At 48.1% G+C, this 16680-nt stretch overlaps 1 protein-coding gene across 2 annotated transcripts in view; it reads right to left on the minus strand.

Moving 5' to 3' along the window:
• Positions 1-16680, minus strand: part of COL5A1 (collagen type V alpha 1 chain) — a 136660-nt gene that overhangs the window by 35152 nt on the left and 84828 nt on the right. For both annotated transcript variants that reach the window (XM_053996247.1, XM_053996245.1), the window contains exons 19-31: positions 16179-16232; positions 13935-13979; positions 11298-11351; positions 9341-9385; positions 8643-8696; positions 8056-8100; positions 6547-6600; positions 4005-4049; positions 2948-3001; positions 2726-2770; positions 2008-2061; positions 1375-1482; positions 894-947 (exon numbers count right to left, since the gene is read on the minus strand). In XM_053996247.1, coding sequence (XP_053852222.1) covers positions 894-947; positions 1375-1482; positions 2008-2061; positions 2726-2770; positions 2948-3001; positions 4005-4049; positions 6547-6600; positions 8056-8100; positions 8643-8696; positions 9341-9385; positions 11298-11351; positions 13935-13979; positions 16179-16232 — 711 coding nt within the window. The remainder of the gene's footprint in view (positions 1-893; positions 948-1374; positions 1483-2007; positions 2062-2725; positions 2771-2947; positions 3002-4004; positions 4050-6546; positions 6601-8055; positions 8101-8642; positions 8697-9340; positions 9386-11297; positions 11352-13934; positions 13980-16178; positions 16233-16680) is intronic.

Below are 16680 nucleotides of genomic sequence, written 5' to 3' on the forward strand. Positions count from 1 at the left end.
TGCAAATATGCAAATGGCAGCTTTCTTTTCATTTCAGGGAGATCCTGAGTCATTAGCTATTCCCCTTAATTAATTAGATTATGCTCTCTTGGAAGATAAAAACCCTAATCCAAGGAGAAGGACTGTAATGCCTGTTAGCAGCAGGAAAGCTCCCAGGGAGCCGTCCCTGCACATCCCAGCCCTTCTCCAGCTCTTCCCACCACTTTGGGACCGAAGCCATGCACAACCAGGCCCTGAATTCCACCAGCTCAGGGCTGGCAGCTATTTTTTGCCCATCCCTATTTTTGTCCTGCATGAGTGGGAAGGAAGGACCTCACCCCACAAATGGGGGCTGAGCTGGGCTGTGTTCCTGGGCTCCCCATCCCATCCCATCCCATCCCATCCCATCCCATCCCATCCCATCCCAATTTCCTCATTTCATCCCAAACCTCCTCATCTCATCCCATCCTGTCCCATCCCATTTCAGCCAAACCTTCTCATCCCATGTCCATCCAAACCTCCTCATCCCATCCCAAACCTCCCCGTCCCATCCAAACCTCCCCATCCCATCCCATCCCATCCCATCCCATCCCATCCCATCCCATCCCAACCTTCTCATCCTATCCCATCCAAATTTCCTCATCTCATCCCAAACCTCCTCATCTCATCCCGTCCTGTCCCATCCCAGTCTTATCCCATCCCATCTCATCCCATCCTATCCTGTCCCATCCTGTGTCATCCCATCCCTTTCCATTCTGTCACATTCCATCCTCTTCCATCCCCTTTCTTCCCATCTGTCCCAATCCCATCCCACTGTGTCCCATTGCATCCCATCCCATCTCACATCATCCAGTCTTCATCCCATCCCATCCCATCCCATCCCATCCCATCCCATCCCATCCCGTGCCCGTTACCTTCGGGCCCTGCCTGCCCGGGTACCCAGGCAGTCCTGGCACGCCGAGTTTTCCCTGGAATAGAAGGAAAAGTGATTTAGAGCCAGCAGCAGATGGGACCTGGGTGGAATCAAACCTTGGGGCACGGAGGGGATCCCAATGGGGACGTGCAGAGTGAGCACTGTAACTGTCAGGAATGCTTGGGGTTTTATTGAAATAAACCAGTTAGGAATGGTTGGGGTTTTATTGAAATTAGACTGGGCTTTTATTGAAATTTATTTCAATTAAACTTCCAATTTCTCCACTTATTCCCCTCTGATCTTTTTATCTGAACCCAAACAAATAACCCCGAAAAGACCAACGCCTCGATGTGGCTGCCCTAAACCCACCTTCACATAAAACTCCTACAGCTCCTCTTCCCCCCTCTGCCCTAAAACTGTCCTGAGACTCCTAAAAATAGTTGGGTTTAGTGCAAAACACAGAGTTCCCATCCTGGGCTCACCTTCTCTCCAGCAGGCCCGAGAGGACCCGGATCTCCATTGGGGCCAGAGCGACCTTTGGGACCTTCAGGCCCATCCTCACCCCGGGGGCCAGGAGGGCCAATTTCCCCCTGTTAATTACAAGAGAAGTGTTAATTAGACGGGCAGGTCCCAGATCCTGTGTTTGCTGCCAGCAGATATTCCAGGGAGCTGCTCTGGGAGAAAGCTGGGCTTCAGCAGGAGGCTCAGGGGAGATGAAATTGTGGAGTGTGACCAAAGCCCCGGGGTTTTATCCCACAAAATCCAGGTGTTATCCACAAAATTATCCCATCCTCACTGGGAATATCTCCACAAAACCAGCCTTCGTCAGCTCTGATTGCAGCCCTTGCACCTTCCTCCCTTTCACCTTCACCTGGATGTGCAAAGCAAGCCCTGGGAAGTGTTTGAGGGCTGAGCTGGGCAACTGCAGGATAATTGTGGGAATTATTGGGAAATCTGAGCTGTTGGCATGGACTGTGGCACTGCCAGCTCCAGCACAGAGGACAGAAGTGTCACTTTGTCACACAGGGGAGCAGGAGATGGTTCCATGCTGGGAACAGCCTTCTCCTGGCTCACCAGGAGCTGCTGGATTGATCCCACAGGTCCCAGACTCTCACCCGGTCTCCTTTGATGCCCATGTCACCTTTGAAGCCAGGGAAACCATCTTCACCCTAAAAATGGAGAGGGGAAAAATCACCCAAGGTGTAGAGATGGGAAAAAAAAATAAGAATTAAAGTTTCTCAAGCCTCATTTGTCCAGGGAGAACAAGCTGAGATCCACACATGGCCTTCTCCAAGTCCTTGGAGTGCACAAGCAGGAATATGGAAAGCCACCCAAAACCCCCAAAGAACCCCTACAGTGTCCCCAAATGTGCCCTGAGTCCCACCCTGGCTGCAAGCCAGCATCACAAGCAGGCCCAACGTGAACAACAGGACCTTGGCAGCACTGGGAACCGATTATTTCTGAAGTAGAACTGGTTTTATTCTCATGAAGGAGGTTTTACAGCTGCTCCCAGGCAGCCTCCAGGACACTGCAGTATTTCCTTCAGCCAAGAAGGTTTAATTGCAGATTAATCAATAATGCATCTCATCCTACATCTAATCCCTGAGAGGCAAGGAAGACACTTCCCAGAAAGTTTCAAAGTTTGGGAGATCCCAAGCTCAAACTGCTGCTGAATTGCTGGGAGGGGCAGGAATGAAGGAAAGGTGCTCAGTCCCCTTTTTTTTTCCCAAGTAAAACCCCTTGTGCAGGAGAAAACCTCCCAGGGAATATCCTGTGGGATCCACCTACAAAAATGCTCAGAAACTGCAGAAACACAACCCAAACTGAACTCACCTTTTCCCCCTTGGTGCCTTTCAACCCACGAACTCCATCTGCTCCCTTGAGAGAGAAACCAAGATGTAACCAGGGTAGGGGCAAGGTTTAGAGTGAAGAAATTAAAAATCACCATTAATTGTGGTGACTTCTGATTTCTTTGATGTTTAATTGTATCTCTGCAAACTCCAGCACAGGCTGGAGAATTCCAGTGACCTGGACACTGCTCCTGCATCTCCTTACCTTGACTCCACGTGGTCCTGGATATCCAATGGGGCCCTGAGGACCTGGGGGACCCTGAGGGGATAAAATGCAAACAAGAAAAACACGTCAAAAACCAACCCAAAGGTGCAGTGATGAGGAGAAGGTGTGGGAAACAAATTTCCTGTTTTCCACATGGCTAGGAATGGCAGCAACCACCTGAAAACAGCCCCAAATAGCCCCCCAAAAAATCCAAAATAGCCCAAACCAGCCCAGGGAGCTGCAGGAACATCACCTGCAGCAGGTGTGGTGGGCTGAGCTGATGGCAAAATCCATCCAACAGCAAGGGGAGGATGAGGAGGGTCAGGATAGGAACAACTTGTTGGACAGGGGATTTGTACACAAGGTATGATTTGTGTTTTGGGCTGGAGAAAACCAGCGAGGAGGAACATGTTCTGCTGCCTCCCTGCTTCCAAAGCACCCTGGTGATGATCACAGAGAGGAGGGGCCACCCCCAAACCATTTCGATTTCTCCAGAGGAAAGGTTGGAATTTTCAGCCTCCTGTGACACCAGCGGGACAAATCCAGCTGTGGTTGTGTCCAGCAGCTCCAGCACTCCTGGATGTCCACCCAGCTGAGCAGAGGCTTTTGACAAGTGCAGTGTGGTCTGGGAGCCTGGGCTGCAGCAGGAATGCAGCTGGCAAATCTCCTGGACAGATGGACCAGTGCATAATTCAAGGGCTTTGGCCTCTGGCAATAATCTCAAATATATTGTTAAAGAGGGACTTGGAGGGGGAAGGAGGGGAAAAAAAAAAAAATCTATTTTGTACATTCCCTGTGCCACAAAGGATATTTGTTTGTGTCTGTCCAGAGCAAGCTTCCCTTCCCAGGTTCAGTTTTGGTGGGGGCTGGTCTGTGGAGCACTGCTGGCCAGCTCCAGGAAGAGCTCACAAGAGAGAAAATCTGGGCTCAGCTTTCAGATTTCAGCCGGGTTTGCTTCTCAGCACCTCCCCTGCCCTCTGGCCATCCCTGTGGAGATCCATCTCCACCCAGCTGCCCTGACCCTCTTGGCAGAGCTGAGGGTTTTGTGGACACCTACCTGACTCCCCTTCTCTCCAGGAGGACCTTCCTTGCCAGGATGACCCTATGGATAAAAGAGACAAAGAAAAGAGAATATTGGTGTTTAGAGCACATTTAATTTGGGGGTTTAGAGCACATTTTAATGCTTTGGTAGCTGTGATTTATTTGTCAGACAGCAGCTGCTCCCCCAGGAAGCTCCTACTGACACAAGTGGCCTCCCTGGAGCCACCTTGCTTTTCCCAAAGGGAAAAGAGCAGTATTTGGATCCTTGGTGCTTTTCCTTGGTGGTTATTTCTAATTTTCCCCTCCAGCACCTCCCAGCAGAGCAGCACGAGGCATTCTGGAATATTCTCTGCAGAGCAGAACACCTGGGGGAGCACAGCAGGAAAGCAGCACAGGGATTTTGCAGGTAGGAAACCAGATAAAATCCTGGTGGCAGGAAACTTGTGAAGGTCACAAGATGCCCAGACTGGTCAGAGCCCCTCATTAAAACACCAGATCCCATGAGAAGTGCTCAGCTAACCTGCATCCCTGCTAGACAGAGGCTGGCTGGAGGCTGGCCAGCATTCCTCTTGGGATTTGATGCTGAATAATTCAGCATCCCAGAGTTCCCAACCACCAGCCTTTAGGGCTTTTTGCTGGGGGGCAGGCAGGAAAAAATCAAAAGTGTGAATTGCCCCAGGTAGAGCTGGGTGGGTCAGTGAGAAATGGGGAATCCAGGAAAGGGGTTTTGAGAGGTTTCCCTACAGCTGGATCCAAAATGGAGCTGGGATGGAAAAGAACTTTTGGTTTGGCAATATCTGCAATATCAGTGACCCCTAGAAGGGCGCTCACTGCACACCCAGGGATTTTGGTTTGTTAAGGATGATGGAAGCACATCCAGCTGCTCTAAAGCATTCTGCACTCTCTGGTGTCTTCACTGAACTCCTTTAAATTCACAATTTATATATATATATATATAGATATAATTTAATATATATTTATATATTATATATATTTTTATATATAATTTTAAATATATTTAAATATATTTATATATATATAATTTTATAGATATATTTATATATAATTTATATCCATATATACACACACACATATATATATAATTTCTTTCTATAAAAAAGAAAATGATGAGCATTTTCCATCATCAGTTTCAGAAGGGAATGTCAGACAAGCCAGACTCCCTAAGTTTAATAAAGGAACAAAATGCCAGCTGTCATTCCTCCATCAGCAAAACGGGGCAGAAAACTCAATTCTCAGTGTGAGATTAAAATCCTGGGATTTGAATGGCACCAAGAGCACCAGGGCACAAAGGACCCATAAAACCACTCCTGCCTTCAGCTCCAGGATGAACCTGCAGCAGGATTTCCAGAGCTTTGGCTCACCCTGCACTAAATCATCCCCATTTTCACCGTTCCCATCTCCCTGGCTGCTCCTGAGATCACAGATTGATGAGTGAGGCCCTCAGGGATTTTCAGGGATTTTCCAAGACAGATTTCTATAAATAGAAGCCCTTTTTGTCCTTGGAAAGAGCAACCCAAGCCCTCAAACGCTGCCCACCTGTGGGAAAGGTCGCTGTCCATGCACAGCCACTCTGCAGCTCCTCCACAGCCTCCAGGCTGCTTAAAAATAGAATTTCTCCAGCAGAACCTCCCCGGAGGCTGCTGCAGGAATTTCACATCAAAACCTACAGATTTAGAGATGTTCTGGGCTTTGCTGGAGCTGCTCTGTTGACTCAGCTAACAATTGTACGGATGTTCCAAGTGCCCTCTGTAGGAATGATAATCCCAGGCTGGGAAATGTAATTTTTCTTTTTTTTCTTTTGTTTTTTTTTAAATTTTTTTTTCCTCGAGTCATGCTCTGCATTTGCAGAATGAATCAATTTTGTGGCTTTTTTTTTTTTTCATTCTTAAATGAATGTCTCTCTGAGATGGGTAACAATGAGATGGGGTTGAAAGGCCGGCGATTTTTTTTTGAGATTTCTGATTTCTACAGCGAGGAGCAAATGATGTTTAAAGTGGGAATAGAGAGGGGGAAGCTGCGAGAATGGAACATTGACAGGGAATTTCCACCTGCTCTTATCACCTCTGTGAAACCCGGGGCAGGGCAGGCAGGGCTGGGCTGGGATGGGAATAAACACACCCAGGATCCATCCCTGCCTGGCTGGGGAGCTGCTGGCATCCAGAACACAGGGGAGGAGCAAGAAGAGGGGAAAGAGAGGCCTGAGGAGATGGTGAGAAGTACCCAGGGTGAGCAGAGCTGGGATGGGACTTCCCAAACTGACCCCAGCCTCCAAGGAGGGTCAGCTGACCTTGCAGGATGTTGGTTTTATTCCATATTAATCTTTTCTCCCATATTAAACTCTATTTCCATTCTAAACTCTTTATCACCACATTAAACCTCCTTTATCCCAACCAAAAAGCTTTTTTCTTCCTTTTACCCTTGCCATTCCCTCCCTTTGAGCTGTGAGGGGCTCAGATCCCAACCTGGGCTCCCACTTCCAAGCCATTCCAGGGTGGAGGCAGGAAAAGCCCAGCAGGAAGCAGGAGAGCAGCACTTACCGGGGGCCCATCAGCACCAGGCATGCCAGGGAGACCAGGTTTGCCCAGAGGGCCCTAAAAGCAAACAGAAAATCAATCAGAGACTCCAGAGCATCAGGGGACGGGGATTTCCAGCCACATTTCCTGCTTTTCCCAGCTGTGAGAGGCTGCCACAGACTGGAGGGAAATCCGTTTATTTCTGTGTTGCAGCATCCTGGGACACCTGGCACACAGGCAGGACGCAGCAATGAGAGCCCCATGGGAGCTTCAGGCACCACAGCCTGCCAAAAACCCTGGGATGCTGCACAGCTGGGTGAGGACAAGGTGAGGATACCAAACTCCGGGCTCATGAAATGCCCATTTCTTGGTGAAAAATGGCAGAGGGGAGGAGCTGCCCCAGCTGACGGGACTGGCTGCTCTAACACTGCTCAGTGAGCACCTTTTAATTAGCAGCTGCTCATTTCTCACACATCAGGAGGTGCCACTTGTCTGGCAGAGCTGTCAGTGTGCTCCTTCCAGGGGGATTATTGATAATTCCACTCCAAACAAGCAGGAGGGGACACACGGGGACACACACACAGTGTCCTTGCTCTGTGGATGCTGAGAAAACCCTGCATGACCCCTCTGAAGGAAAAACTTCTCCTCCTTTAAATCCTGCTGGTCCCAGAGCTCTTGGGGGAAATTCACCCCCTTTAAATCCTGCTGGTTCCAGAGCCCTTGGGGGAAATTTTCCTCTTTTAAATCCTGCTGGTTCCAGAACCCATGGAAGAAAATTCTCCTTTAAGTCCTGCTGGTCCCACAGCTCTTGGGGGAAAGTTCTCCTTTAAATCCTACTGGTCCTAGAGCCCTTGGAGGAAATTCACCCCCTTTAAATCCTGCTGGTCCCACAGCTCTTGGGGTAAATTCATCCCCTTTAAATCCTGCTGGTTCCAGAGGTTTTGGGGAAAAATTTTCCTCCTTTAAATCCTGCTGGTCCCAGAGCTCTTAGGGTAAATTCTCCCCCTTTAAATCCTGCTGAACTCAGAACTCTTGGGGGAAAGTTCTCCCCCTTTAAACCCTGCTGGTCCCAGAGTCCTTGGGGGAAAATTTTCCTCCTTTAAATCCTGCTGGTTCCAGAGCTCTTGGGGTAAATTCTTCCCCTTTAAATCCTGCTGGTCCAAGGCCAGCACCAACCCCACGCTGACAGCCAGAAAATCAGAGGCAGAGGGAAGGGATCCATGGCCTCTTCCCATTATCATCCCACTCAGACTCCCAAAACCCACAGAAAAAGACAATTTCCAATCCTCTCCTCATGTTTTACCATAGGCTGCCTTCAAAATGTTTCTCCTCAGAGGGGAAATGAATGCAAATATGATGAATTAGAGGTAAACTGAGCTGGCTTGATCTCTCCTCTGTCTGGAATGAGAGGCATTAGACTTTCATGGCCACGGCTGCAAACAGATGTTGCACATGGGGCAAAGGAGCAGCTGAAGGAGCAAAATGCAAATCCATGGCTGAAGGAGGAGAATCCAGAGCTGAATTTCAACTCACTTTCTCTCCTGGGGGACCGATGGCGCCTTGTGGACCTGGAAGACCCTGTGAAAAGCCAAAAAAAAAAAAAATAAAATGAAGCTCGTTAAGGAGCAAGTTATTCCTTCCAAATCATCTTGGCTGTGCATTATTGTAGTGCCTGTGAGGGCTGGGGATTTCCCCAGCTCCATTCATTCATTCCCAAAATGTCTTGTGAGGGGCAATAAAGTGTCTGGAGAGCTGCAGGGGCTGTGGGCAGCCAGGCTCAGCCCAGGAGGGAAACAGGGATGCTGTGAGGAGCAGGATTCCCTGAGAGCCAAGGGAAAAGCCTGGATATCTGTGTTGCCCACCTGGCTCTGCAGGAAGTGCACAGTGGGGTGTTAAACATGCCACAAGGTGTGACCTGGCCAAAGAGACGTCCTGGAGCTGCTCTGGCTGTGCCACAGCCAGGTGAGAGCTGGGGGATCCCACACTGGGGGTGTTTGCAGGAAGATTTTTACACTGGAAATGTTTCCTCAAGCCAAATCTCTCAGAATGCTGCTCCCCTTTCTGGTGCTGAACTCTCCCCGCTTTTTTTCCCAGCTGTGGAGAAGGAGATTTGTTCTTACCTGAGCCCCTGGGTTCCCCTGCTGTCCTGGGGGCCCTGGCTCGCCCTGAGGGCCCTGTGAGGAGACAAGGGCAGGTGGGAAAGGTGAGATGGAGCTGGAAGCACAAATTCCTGGATGTCCCCAGCTGTATCCCTGTATTCCCACTGCCTGGATACCCCTGAGCTGGATCCACACCCTCCCACAGCTCCCTGAACCCTCTCTGACCTTCCAAGAGCTCCTGGAAACAGCTTTTCCCACTGGGAAAAGGAAGGGGGAAGTGACTTCAAGGCACACTGACTCCTTCCCAAGGATTTTCAACCCAAAGGAGCTGAGCAAGGCTCTAACACCACCTGGCTCTGCATTTATTCTCCAGGGAATCCATCCCATCCCATCCCATCCCATCCCATCCCATCCCATCCCATCCCATCCCATCCCAGAAAGGTTTTTTCTCTCTCAGTTAAGTGCCTCTATTTTGATATTCATTAGCCCAGCACGCATCTCGAGGAAAATGTTTCATCTTTCATGGAGAAATAATGTGTAATTCCATCAGAAATTACAACAAATTAACATCCATTTGCTGCAGGAAGATGTTCCTGGTGTTTTTCACGGGCTTTGATAGGAATCTAGACCAGGCTAAAAAGTAATTAGCAAATGTGATCTAACAGAATTTTGCATTTTGCCCTATAGAAAATCTGTGAAGATTTGTAGGGAGGACTTACCACATTCCCTTTGGGACCTGTTTGTCCATCCATGCCAGCCACACCCTTTGAAAGGATTTAAAAAACACAGCAGTAAGAAAATATCACATTATTTCACACCACAAAAGCAGGGAAATTGCCATAAAAATAATTTAAAAAAAATAAATCAAGAAGTCCTTTGGACCACGTGGCAAGTGAATAATTTCCTAAAGGTGTTTGGTAAAGCAGCCAATTCCATGGATCCAGGTGAATTTCTAAAGTCATTTCAGTGCTTTCCCCTTTGGTTTCACCTGCCTGGGAGGCTCAATCAGCACAATCCTGGCTGGATTGCATCCCAAGGCATGGAGTGGCCAAGGAAAAGAGGGAAAAAATCCCTGGCTGGCAAAGGGGACAAGAGCTGTGCCAAACCAAAAATCACCCGGAGTCAAACACTCCCCTGAGCACCTGCACTGAGAGGGGAATGTGGAGACGCCCCCCTGGCACCATTTCAGAATCTTGGGATTGTTCAGCTTGGAAAATACCTCTAAAATCATCAAATCCAGCATGAACCCAGCCCCAGCACTGTGTTCACCACCGTGCCACGTCCACGTGGGCTTTGGACACTTCCTCAAATTTGATATTTTTTTTGATTTTTTGAAATTTTAAAAAATTGATTTGAATCACAGGGATGGTGACTCCACCATTCCCTTGGCACTGCTTGACAACTCTTTCCAGGAAGAAATTTTCTTCCCTGGCACAACTTTTCCTCTCATCCTGTCACTTGTTACTTGGGAAAAGAGCCTGATCCCCCTCCCCACAACCTCCTGCCAGGGAGCTGTAGAGAATAAGATTTCCCTGAGCCTCATTTTCTCCAGGATAATCTTTTCTCCTGTGGGGTGTAACATCCCATCCGTGGGAGATGCGACAGTTTGGGAGCAAATCCTGAATCCTCATTAAATCCCAGCAGCACCAGGAGCTCACAGCAAAGTTGTCTTCACATCCCAGGAGGGCTGAAAGGCCACAAAATGTTCCCCATCAAACACTGACCCCTTTAGCTTTGGGGTTGGGGTTTTTAAGGCCTGGGATTGCAGCGAGCAGCAGCGATTTAGGGAGAGCTCCTGCATCAGCACTTGCAGGGATGAGGTCTCCTGAATAAAATCCCACATGCTCCAGCCTCAGCTCTGGCCTGGAACAGGAAGGAACTGCTTCAGAGCCCTGAGGCAGGAGTTAATAGCAAAGGCACTGTGTTAATAACTCTCATTCCTCCCTTCCAGCCTGAGCAAGGAATTCATATTTACTCAGGTGGGGCAAATCCGCCCTGCACGGACGTGACACCACTGAAAATGGGGGAGAAGGCAGACTCTGAGCCACGAGCTTGAAACGCGGATGAAAAATCAAAACCCCACAATTCCTATAGAGATTTGTAGGGACGGTGTGTTTCTTACAGCGCTGGGCACGTGTGGGGATTGTTCCCCTTTAAAGGACATGAGCCCCTGAGGACTCCTTTTTTATTATCCTTTACTAATTTACATATGCATGGAGTTTCACAATGGGTTCATGCATGTTCATTCTGGTGATTTCCCATTACACCTGCAGCTCGTTACACTTGTACCCAGTTTTTTGTCAGAAAGTACAGAACTCCTGGGTCACCCTGCCCTGTCTATTTCAAGGTTCGAGGAGTCTTTTTTATCTCTTCAGCTTGGAAATTTGCATTCTTTCTCCTCAGCTGGGGCAGTTTTACTAGTGTGGCAAAGTTACCAGACTAAACAGCATATTTTAATTTTACTTATGCTAGCAAGCTCACAGCGGCACATTTCACCTAAATCCAAATGGATTTCTAACCTGTTAAATTTTCACTCTGTCTCAAGCTCTTTTTGGGATACCACTGCTTTTCATTGCCCAGATGTGGCAAATGATGCAGCTGGATGATCTGCTGCAATGGCTGAGGTTTGGGGGTTTTTTGGCTGGAAGGCTCTGGGGAGGGCAGCAGGGAACTCACCGGCGGCCCCGGGGGTCCCGGGGGTCCCTTGGGGCCCAGCAGTCCTCGGGGTCCCTGTGGGGGGAAAAAAAAAGGTTTAGAATTCCCATCTGAGGATAAGCATCAGGCTGGACATGGACACAGCAGGATTTGGAAGGACCTTGCAGGTGCTGCAGCAGCTTCCCTGAGTTACAAACTGGGAGAGAAATCCTGTGGGCACAGACCCTTCAGTTATAAACCTAAATAATCCAGGCATTTATTCCTTGGATTGGAACAAATTCCCCTTGAACCAACTTGGTTTTTAATTAATTTAATCCTACTCCTGGATTACCCTGGAACCCACACTCTTTGCAGCCAAGTCCTTCCAGCTGAGAAGTTATGAAGGGTGACCTGATAACACCAATGGATCATCCCAAAAAGCCCTCCAGATTGAGATTTTATCACGGACAATCCACACAACTCAGCAAGGCTGGGAAAGGTTTTCAGAAATGTGCATTTTAAAAGGCTTTGGGTCCTCCAGCATGAGGAGTTCTGCTCTCCTGGTGTTTTCCTTCCATTCCTGCCTTTCTCACCAGGTTTACCCTGGCATTGCTGACAGTGGTGGGATTGGAGCATCGCATGGAACAAGGAAAACACGGCAGGACAATTGGAATTCCTGCCAAGGGAATTTCGGGAAATCCCAGCCCAGCCCCTCCTGGAGCCTTCAGGGGGAGTTGGAGTGGAAGGAAAGAGATGGAGTCTGTGAGCACTCACTGAGAGCTCAGCTTTTAATCACAGCCCCTTCCTGAAAAGAGGGGAACTCTGGAATTTGTATGGATGGAGCTCCTTCCCTGCCATGGAGGAAAGAAAATTGTTCTTGATTGATGGGCAGTTTTATCTGTCTGCCCAAATATTCCACAGCCTCCTTTTTATGATGCAGAGAGGGCTGAGGAATTAAAATTAAATGTTACAGGGTGGAATAGGAAACATCAATGAAATGTCTTGTCTTGGAGGTCAGGGGGATTCAGATCCTGAAAAAAAAAATAAAATTGCAGTTTCCAGCAAAAACTGGATGAATCCAAGGGTCTATCCCAGCCCCTGGAGACCTCCTGGGCTAAAGCCCTGCATGAATCCAGAGCAGAACCTCCACTGGTGTGGGCAACTGGAAGGAAATGGAGCAGGATGAAGGGAAACCCATTTTGAAGCCCCACCACTGGTTTCAGCCCCATTTGGAATGACCTTTTGGCTGAGGGCAGAGAGGACAAACCCCCAGCTTTAGGGTGGGTGTATTTACAGCAAAATTCCCTGGAATGCAGCTGAATCCTTTATCCTGGCCATTCCAGAGATTTTACTTGTGCTGCTGAAATAAAAATAAATTTCCCTGCATGTGTTCCTCTCATTTAAGCTCCTCTTTTGTTGCCGTGTTACCTGAGCACATAAATGCTTTTAAGAAGTTAATAAGCCATAAGTTATTGCTTGGACATGTGCTAAGGAGATAGCTGAGTTGATTAATCTTTCCCAGAAGTTAATCAGACATCTTGTCTATAATTTAGTTCCAGCGAGTCTGTAAATGCCAACCCTTCCCTCTCTCCCATGAACTGTGTCCAGCAATTCCCATCAATTAATCTCAGGCCACCACGCTGGGCCTTAGCACAACAAAATCAGGGATTTTGAAAGAAATGATAGAGGATGTTCTTTTCATAACAAAGGAAATGCATTCAGGATGAAATCAGCAGCCAACAACTGCACCACTCAGAAATCTACAGCCAGCACGAGCAGTTTGCATTGCCCATAAAGTGAGAAATACTCAGAATTAGGGGGAAAATGCCTTTTCAGAGTATTTCATTGGCAGCCTGTCTGTTTGTTTTTTTAGTGGGATTCTCCCTGAAAGCATTTCTTTGGCTTGGTCCAAAGAATTTGTCCAAGCCCACAGAGATCTCCTCCTTGAGATCCTTCCTGACTGCAGGAACTGCCAGCTCCTCCTCCAGCTGCTCCGCAGCACGTGGGCTCCAAGCATTGACAAAGTGCAGATTTTGGAAGTTTTGTGCACTGGGAGCAGGATATTGGCCTCACTGAAGTCAGACAGAAAAGTCTCCTGGAGCTCAATCCTGGCAGGATTTCATCTGAGGTTTATCAGGAGTCACTGATAAAGTGTGTGGGAGCTGTGTGGTGAAGAAGCCATTGCCCTGAGATTAAAAAAAACCCTTTTCTCACTGGAATTTGCTATGAACACTCACAAAAACTGTATTTTATATCTATTTACCACACCTAATTTCTACCCCAGCCTGATTACCTCAATCCCAAACCAGAGAGAAGGATACAGGCAGGAAAAAATTACATCAATCTAAGTTTTAAATTTACTGTTATGATTTTTTTCTGAGCAATCAATGAGATTTGTTCTTCATTAAAAAAAAAACAAAAAAACAAAAAACCCAATCAAACAAACAAACAAAAGAACTCCCACCTTTGTGGGAGTGAAAATAAGTGAAAATTATTAACGAAAATAAGCAAAGCAGAGTTGTTCCAGCAAAGCTACCCTCAAATTGTTCACATGGAGCTTCAAGCTGAGTTCAATCCCTGCAGGATCTCAGGGCAAAGCTGCCCCACAAGAGCCCTAAAAATGCCTTTTCCATCCCAAATCCATGTCCCAAGCAATGCTTGGGGAAAGGGGATACTCACAGGTTCTCCAGGGAGACCTCTGGGTCCAACTTCTCCATCATCTCCCTGGGCAGCAGCAGAGGCACGGAGAGAAGCAGCAAGAGACAGAAAAAAATCAGTTTTAATTCAGCCACCTCACAGGGGTTTTGTCCTTTTGTAATAATATTCACACAGAAAAGCAGTTTCTCTGGAGGACTGGCAGGGTTTCTGTGGCTAAGGAAGACCTTGGAAGCCTGAGGACTAAAATGGAGTTTACCAGGGACTAGAAAGGCCTGAGGATACTTCAGAATTCCTGCTGATATTGAGAGAGATGGATTTTGCCACCAGACAAGGGGTTGTAGACACAACTCAGGGCAGGTGAGACAACAACCACAAGATTTAACACCAAACTGAATGGCAAGGCAGGGTGGGAATGTGATTTAGCCTCAGATAAACCAGAATTCAGAATTCAGATTCCCTGCTGGAATAAAACCCCAAAATTATCAAATGGTCCTTTTAAATCACCCCCAACCTGAGACTCCCCTTTAGGAAAGCAAGCCCAACAACCTTCCTCCCGTGCTGATCCCTCCATGCTCTGCTCCCAGTCCTGCCCTCCTGGAATTGTTTCCTTTTCCCTTTGGGATTCAAGATCTGACTCTCCTCCTTCCCCTCGCGGGGTCCGGGTGTTGAGGTGACCCCGAGAGTGTAAAAGTCCTCGTTTCCCAGCCCGTGCAGCCAAATAAGGAGTCTGAATGTGCAGGGTCGGCTTCTCAAGGGTGTTTATTTCCCCTTCTCTAGAACATTCTCTCTCTGCCCTGCTGAGCTCTGTCCAGCAGCTCGGCCATGGCATTCTGTCTGCCCTCAGGGCAGTGTTCACATTTTATACCAAAACTCCGTGTGCTGCGTTTACAATAACGTGCCAATGTCTGTCATTGATGTTGGACAGTGTGTCTGTACCTTAAACCAACAGAAAAGTGTCACCATCACAGCAAGACATGGAGGGCAAGGAGAAGGAGAAGGAGGTCAGGACACGCCCAAATCCCTCCATCTTGTCCCCTTGAACCCCATTCTAAAAACCCCAAAATTCTACTTTTTCACCCTGTGTTAATTCAACTGCCACACTACTCAAACCCTTGTGGCTTGTAATTCCTCACACAAAGTCGGCAGTTTGTGGATATTCTCAGTTCAGTCAGAGAGAAAAGGAGAGATTTCTACCAGGCTGGGCCTGGGAAAGAGTTGGAAAGGAATGTAAATAATTCACTATCTCTCTTGTTGTTCACATTGTTTATAGATACATTCTGCCACCGTGCATCATTCACAGCGCACCAATGGTGTGAGATGTTTTTTACTTTAAGACCAATGAAATTGGTCTGCACGATGCTCTCTATAAAAAGAGCGATGTATTTGAAATAAATCAGTTCTCTTCTCATCTTCTGAATTGGAGTCTCTGCTCCCATCCCACCTCAATGGCGACAAAAATTTTTTCCACAGGCTAAAATCAAAGCCACAGGTGTTTTTGACTTCGTGCCAAGGCCCCTGAGCTCCCTGCCAGGGTCTGGAGCCAGCCAGGGCAGCCAGAGGGATGTGCTGGGTTCCCACATTCCCCCTCCAGCTTTGCTCTGCTCACCCCCAGAGCACTTTACAGCCACAATGAATTAACCCTGCCGGGCTGTGGCGAGGGAGGTGTGATTATCTGAGCTGGGCAGGGACACCGAGAGCCCAAAGTGGGAAGAAAACACCGTGGGAGGGGATTGGAGCCTGGGAAATCCACGCTGGCTCCTCAGGTTGAACCACACCAGCATTTTTAAGCTCTCCCCTTAAACCAGAGCTGGGATCACTTAGTCTGGGCTTTGCTAAACACCATCTGTTATTGACTGAAGGAGAAGTGAACAATTCAGTCTTTGATTCCTGCCTCTGTCTGGAATTTCTGCCCCCCAAATCTTGCTGCAATCCTCTGGATTTCAGAAAATCAGAAGCGGTCCTTTGCTCACCGTGAGCAATAATTTACTCTCTGTGCCGTTTTCTTTTTTCTTTTAACAAAACCTGAATTTCCTGACCAGATCTTTAAGCCAAAATTAAAAAAAAAAAAAAAAAAAAAAAAGCCAAAATTATAGCCAAATTTAAAGCCAAATTATTCTTTCTTCTTCAACTCCCATTTCCTTGCCTTGCTTCCCTCCCAGGGAAGGCTCAAGGACTGGGAGCTCCTGCCATGCCCCTGCCTGATGCTGCATCTGCTTCTTGTTTCCAGGGGTTCCTTAGGAATTCCCAATCCCCAGGCAGACTTACCCTCTCCCCATCCTCTCCAGGAGCCCCTGGGGGGCCGTGGGGGCCTGGCTCACCCTGCAAAGAAAGGGCAGAGAACGCGTCAGAGAAGGTGCAAACACTCTGGCAATGGAAACCACCAGGGAATGCTGAGGAACCAAGGCGTGGATTTGATTTTTCTGTCTGTGCTGGAGGTCCCTGTGCCCTCAGAGCTGCCTCTCTCTCTGCTCCAGGGAGGGGAGGGACACCCAGCCTGCCAAAATAACTACATTCCCCCATTTTTCCCCCTCCCCCACCCCATTTTTTAATTATAAAGCAAAGAGTTTGAACCCATTGTCATTTCAAGCAATTCCCACCCCGTCCAACAGCAGCTTTTGCCTCTTGCTATGATTTTTTTTAGGCTGCATTGTGTTAAGGTAATTTTTTCCTCCCCATCCCAATCTGGAGCAGCCCCAGAAGGACTTTGCAGAGGGATTTTGCAGCTCCCTGGGATGTGAGGGTGCTGTGACATCCCACAGGCTCTTAG

This window comes from Vidua macroura, chromosome 21 (genome assembly GCF_024509145.1).
Source record: "Vidua macroura isolate BioBank_ID:100142 chromosome 21, ASM2450914v1, whole genome shotgun sequence".
In the NCBI taxonomy this organism is placed as follows: Eukaryota; Metazoa; Chordata; class Aves; order Passeriformes; family Viduidae; genus Vidua; species Vidua macroura.